Here is a 6183-nt window from a genome sequence, read left to right on the forward strand (position 1 = left end):
AAGAAGACTAGAACAGCTCCAAAAGGACTAGAAAGGAAAGGAGAACTCGGAATTGGCAAATGAAAGTGAAGCCTCGGCCTTCTACTTATAGACAACGATCGGATCCTTGATCGGAACGTCCGATCCTGCCATCGGAGCTTTCGAAGATCCTGATCTGCCACGTGTCAAAATATCACTTGTTGACTCCGGATAGGGGTGATCGGAGCTTCCGGTCCTGATCGAAGCTTCCGATCTTGCCACACGTCATGCCTGACGTAATAACATCGGTGCCTCCGATCGCTCATCGGAGCTTCCGATCCTGTTCGGAGCTTCCGATCCGTCCGATACCCAATTCAATTAATTAGCATTAATCCTTTAATTACTCAATTAGGGTACGGACTATTACAAAAATCCAGTTGATTGTTCGTAGGGATATACAGCAAGAGCTATTTTCGAAATTGTTTCGAAGTGGTTGGAGCCATCGTCAATCTTTTAAGATTGATAGGTATAAATTTTTTTACACCCTATGAACTTTATTTAAACCATACGAGTGTCCAAGAATATTTTGAATGTCAAAATAAAATTTTAAACTTCCGCTGCGTCTTGGGCATGATAGAGATCCAAGATCCAACAGTGGTATCAAAGCCAGGTTCTCTATATCGTATGGTTTATTTCATGTTGAGTATTTTTAATTTCTAACCGCATAAGAAAATATTTCAAAATCGCTACACCATAAAATTTATTTTTATAGAATTTAAAATATATATATAGATATATGTATGTGTATATATATTACAATATATATATATGTACGTATATAGATATATATTATAATAATATATATATGGATATATATTATTATTATCTTATATATGTATAGATATGTGTATATATTTATTACGATATATATACATATATAGATATATATATATATATATATATATTGTTATTATATATATTATTATATATAGATATGTGTATATATATGCATTATGATATGTATATATAAACATATATATATATATACATATATATAATAAAATAATAATAGTAATCATGCTTTGCATTTAATGCAAAGCATGATTGCCGAAACAGCAATTGGGCAACTGTCCAAATTATTCGGGCAGTGTTCGGTCAGTAGGTGTAGGGATGAGTCTGAAAATGTTTCGGGCAGCCTTACACATATACATATTTTTCGAAAAGAGTTTCGGATCCGATGCAATTTTATAAAATACTTTTTTATGAAATAAATAATTAGAATGTGATTTTAATTATTTATAGTAAAAGGGTTTTACAAGAAAATCAATTATTATTGAATTAATTAGAAATTAAATAAAGGAGTTTATTTAATTTGTTAATTCATTTAATAATTGTGGCGGTTAGTGATAAAATTACAAGATACATGAAATTGATGAGTTATATAATATGTGATATTATATGCATGAAGGATGATCGAGAGCCATGACCAATGTGCTAGGTGTATGTTAGAATATTTTTCATGTCTCAACTTGTATAATTTTATTTGATAAAATTAAAGTGAGCCTGGTTTATGGCTCGTTCCCACCCCTTGATATGTATCACTTATGTGTCATGGCTATTCAAATGTAAATATTTGTAATAGTGGGAGATCAAGATTGGAAGATGGTGGGCCCGATGATCAAGATGACGACATGTAAAATATTGGAAGTTTATGTAATAAGTTGCATTTGCATCCCTGCATTTACCTAGGATTTGGACCTTGATCCATGCTTGGCTCGCATGGATCAAATAGTATTGGCAATCACTACAAGAAAAAAGGCAAACCACAACGCTTTTTCCACGTTGTTGTTGTCCTAGAAAAAGCGTTGTCTTAGGCAGTATTGTAAAAGACCGCGGTCAAAGACAACGCGAAAAAAGCTTTGTGGTATTTAGAAAAGACAACGCTTTAAAAGCGTTGTGGTATTCGGAAAAGACAACGCTTAAAAAGCGTTGTGGTATTTGGAAAAGACAACGCTTAAAAGCGTTGTAGATTGAATAAAAGACAACGCTGAAAAAGCGTTGTTGTTTCTAGAAATTACAACGTGTAAAAAGCGTTGTAGATTGAAACTAGGACAACGCTTTTTAAGTGTAAAAAAGCGTTGTGATTTCTAAAGATGGCTTAAAAAAAACGTTGTGCTTCGTTGTTAATTTGGGTGAAAAAACGTTGTCGTTAAAAACGTTGTTTTCGACTTTTTTTTGCAAATTTAAATGTCTATATAAATAATATCATTAAAATATATGAAAGTGCAAAGTTGTGAGGCGAAATATTCTCATAAGAAAGTACAAGATATGTACCCAAATCACACTAAAACACATTTCATACTGAAAATCTTGGTAATATTTGTGCCATAACATGTGGACTGTGTGCCAATCCTAACAATGCAGTCTCTCTGAATGAATACAAAACAAGTGACTACAGAATGAACCGTTGATGAGGCCCAAGGGAATGCCCACCACAGTTAGCGACGATCTTCGCCACCAGTAAGAACCAGACTTCTGAAATACAACATTAGATAACACTGGTTAAAATGAAAAGTAAACTTAAACACATATTTGGCGATCTTGTAAAAAAACAAATATTTTACAGTGTCGATGCGAATATGAATAATAACATAAAACAAATATGAATAGATTAAAATGAAAAGTAAACTTAAACACATTTATCAGTAAAAAAAAACATGAACTACGAATGACAATTATTACTAAGCGATTGGAATTATCAAATGAACTACGAATTATGAAATTATCAATAAGCGATTGAAATTATCAAAACATCCATTTAAACACATATTTACCTGAAATGGATATAAATTATATGACCTTTCTTTTGAAGTGCAGAGTAGCGTAGCTATAATTATAACCGTAAATCAGAAAATTGATAGTTACGATCAACACTTTCAAAAAAGAAGCTGCATTTGCCTCGTTACCTTCTCCGCATTGACCTGTTGAAAGTAAAATACAGATGTCAAGTCAAAACAATTATGAAATATCCAACACAATAAATTGAATGTAAATTTACCATTCAACGATGCACACAAAGCTAACCTCCCCAATCTACAACAGTTATGCAACAGCCCGAAAGAACAAGAGAAAGAGGGTACAAGTTTGGAAAACTATGCCCCATAAAGGATATTCATCAAAGAACAATATAATGCCAAGCAACTTACCTAATACATCGCTAACTAAAGCCAAGCTCAGCTCAGTTCACACTCTTCACCGTGCTTGGAACATAAGAATTGTTCAGCCTCCTTCCTGTTCAAACTCTCCTCATGAAATCTCTTCAATTTAGAAGGGCCCTTCTTCGGGGTAGACCTGACATAGTCTTTGCCGAACACAGTCGACAACGTGCCTGCAGCAGCAATGAATTTATTTGACTTGGGTTTACTCTTCCGGTTAAACCCAACCTACGGGAACTCATTAGCATCACCAAAAATTTCTCATGCAAAATAATACATACAAAAGAGGCCGTGCAAACTTTCATCCACGAAGGATTAATGCAACTTAAGTTATGAAATATCAAATAAATTAGAATATGTGTCAAACAAAAAATAATAATAATAAAGTAGAAATGAATAAAATTATTTAAAGTTGTAGTGTAGTGTTTTACATCATTGTTCCAATTGAAAAATGAATAAAATTATTTAAAGTTGAAGCACATGGACATAGGACAAACACATACAAATGGAAAAACAAAAACAAAATTCTCCCAATAGATAAAGGATATAGATCAGAATCAACTAAATATTTCTTGGCAAACCCCTGATGTTAAATTAGTTACTCTTACAGTCTTACTTATGTCCAAAACAAAATAATTGATTAATAGAGTTTCATACAGATATCCCTCAATTATATGATTTAACGAAAGAAAGGCACATATGATGTTGAGCTAAAAAAAAAAAGTAATTTTGAAATTTTCTCACCAGAAAGACAAAGCATCCACTGATTTTGGCATTCTCTAGATTCCCCGTCATCATAATTAGTATTTTGTAATACCAATTCTCCAAACTGTTCAATGGATAATCGATCAATGTTAGATTCACAAATAATCCTATAATATATGTTATTTATAACGATAGAACAATAACAGCTATCCTTTAATGTGAAATGGATAAAATAAGTTTCACATGTATATTTCAACAACTTATGATTGAACGTTAAAATTTTGGTGAGACCACAACTTACGTACCAAAGCATGACACCAGAAGACGCTGACAATTTGAGAAAGTTCCGCAGGCCCGACAAGGCCTCGGCGGAGAAACCAGTCCAGGAAAGCAGGCAGCCGCCGCAGACGGTGTAAGAAAACAATCCCCACACGATGATCCACCACGACAAGTTCAGAGTAAGAGCAGTGCCCACCACTCCAAACTTCAGCCTGTAAAAAATCAACCAGCTCAACAGTATGTGCAATACCAAAGCTATCAGATTCACCCAAGCAGTCACGCTGTTCTTCAGCTGACTTTGAAGGAACCTCTACAGCGGGAACTGAAAAGTGAAGCTGAAGTGAAGAGGGATGAAACAGAGAACCACCACACCCGACAGCTCCGCCACGTCTGCCGGCTGCCCCAGCAGTTTCATACATAAATACATACGTAAATCATCCCCTGTAAGATTTGGATTGGATAAAAAAAATTTACCATGGGGCCGAAATCAAATCCAGGAATGACATTACTAGCAATGGACATGGTAGCCAGCTCAAGATCACCGAGATGGCCCGCGAAAGCTTGCATATACAACGTTGTCTCTTATTAAAATATCGATATTAAGAATCATAAAAGAAACAATGCACACACTTAATTTTGTCAGAGACTTTAAGAAAATTCACAACATTAGCAACCAAAAAAAAAATATCATGGATATCTTTTCTTTTTTAACTACTTCATTAGTGCTCCATTTTATTTATAGACATAAATTCATAATATTGTATGCATTCCAAATTATCCAAGCAAACCCTTTAACTTGAAGAAACTGGTTATGAAACCATCCAAGTAATCAAACATTTCAACAAAGATAGCATACTCCACAAAGAACCACCGAAATCCAATTAAGACAAATCAAGAGCAGTAAAAGAAAGAGGAACCATACCAGGCTATTGCAGTTAATACACCTACAATTCTCAGGAAGCTTGAGAAGATTCCTTATAATCCTATCATTCTTCTTGTCCTCCTTCAGCCTATTCGCCATCTTAATACGATAATCACACAAATCTCCCCACTTTCCAAACAATCGCCATCACCTATAAAAAGAACCGATCAATCCAATCACAGACCCACCCAAATATCAACAATTCGACCCATCAGATAAGGTAAACAAGCAATTTCCCCACTATAAGCAGAAGACTCAGAACAAGAGTCATCAAAGTTGACTAGCCGGCACAACTTCAAATAAAAAAACCCTTCAACACCCGAGAGAGAAAAAACATAACAAAATCTCAATCGAATCAGTACAAGTACCTGAGCAACCTGATCTGCAGAAATTGAAAGCGATAATCAAAGATCAACAGAGCTCAGGCTTTTTGGAAATCGGTAGATCTCGGCTCGTATTTACTACCGAACAGATGATCCAGGAGGGCAAAGATCCATCACTAACTTTTCTCAAATAAGAAACGACCAGAAATATCTCAAATCGCGAAGAACAAGAACTCGCGCAGCGCCAGCCGCGAACGGGGCACGACAGTTTGAGCTTTGGCCCGAGATTCCTCAATATCTTGGTATTAAATTGAAGCCAGGTACAAGGCCTTACATTTTTTAGCTTCAATCGGTAGCTTTCCGTGGATAGGGCGGCGAATCGACGACATGGAGAGGCTGATAGGGTTTGTGGAGAAAGGGGATCGCGTGAATGGCTTTGGGAAGGAGGAGAGAGAACGAGGCTAATAATAATAATAATTTTTAAAAAGCGTTGTGGTTATGACTTAAAAAAATCGTTAATACACAACGTTTTAAAACAAGCGTTGTCGTAGAGATTAAAAAAACGCTCATATACAACGCTTTTTAAAAAAAGCGTTGCTATTTTACCCAAAATAAGCATTTTTAATAACGCTTTTTCAAAAAAGTGTTGTCTTTTATTTATAATACAAAATATTGACAACGCTTCTAGTGAAAAGCGTTGTTAAAAGAAAAAAGACAACGTTTTTTTAAAAAAGCGTTGTCTTTTGAGTGTTGTCTATGACCTTTTTTCTTGTAGTGAATA

General features: G+C 34.8%; 1 protein-coding gene across 5 annotated transcripts; it reads right to left on the reverse strand.

The window, feature by feature from the left end:
* Positions 1-2248: 2248 nt before the first annotated feature.
* Positions 2249-5878, reverse strand: LOC140883277 (protein DETOXIFICATION 31-like). 5 transcript variants are annotated; one of them, XR_012150358.1, is made up of 8 exons: positions 5448-5877; positions 5080-5230; positions 4632-4717; positions 4184-4554; positions 3918-4002; positions 3165-3346; positions 2793-2939; positions 2249-2493 (listed from the first exon to the last, which is right to left on the reverse strand). XR_012150358.1 is itself a non-coding variant. In XM_073289688.1 (8 exons), exons 2-6 carry the CDS (start codon positions 5176-5178, stop codon positions 3278-3280), a joined length of 525 nt encoding a protein of 174 aa, XP_073145789.1. In that variant the 5' UTR covers positions 5179-5230; positions 5448-5878; the 3' UTR covers positions 2249-2493; positions 2793-2939; positions 3165-3277. The 5 variants fall into 5 exon arrangements, 4 of the variants coding, with proteins under 4 accessions (XP_073145789.1, XP_073145787.1, XP_073145788.1 ...); XM_073289688.1 differs by having other exon boundaries at positions 4184-4369; positions 5448-5878; XM_073289686.1 differs by lacking the exon at positions 4632-4717 and having other exon boundaries at positions 2793-2845; positions 2925-2939; positions 4184-4598.
* Between the last annotated feature and the right edge of the window lie 305 nt (positions 5879-6183).

This window comes from Henckelia pumila, chromosome 2 (assembly GCF_033568475.1).
Source record: "Henckelia pumila isolate YLH828 chromosome 2, ASM3356847v2, whole genome shotgun sequence".
NCBI classification, from domain to species: Eukaryota; Viridiplantae; Streptophyta; class Magnoliopsida; order Lamiales; family Gesneriaceae; genus Henckelia; species Henckelia pumila.

What these genes read in the sequence shown, in the direction of transcription:
- LOC140883277 (XM_073289687.1), bottom strand. Translation starts at nt 4,576, where the DNA reads ATGTATGAAACTGCTGGGGCAGCCGGCAGACGTGGCGGAGCTGTCGGG. An exon ending in TCTTCTGGTGTCATGCTTTG is followed by an intron (nt 4,003 to 4,183) that starts GTACGTAAGTTG and finishes TCCATTGAACAG; the next exon opens with TTTGGAGAATTGGTATTACA. An exon ending in GTGGATGCTTTGTCTTTCTG is followed by an intron (nt 3,347 to 3,917) that starts GTGAGAAAATTT and finishes TTGCTGCTGCAG; the next exon opens with GCACGTTGTCGACTGTGTTC.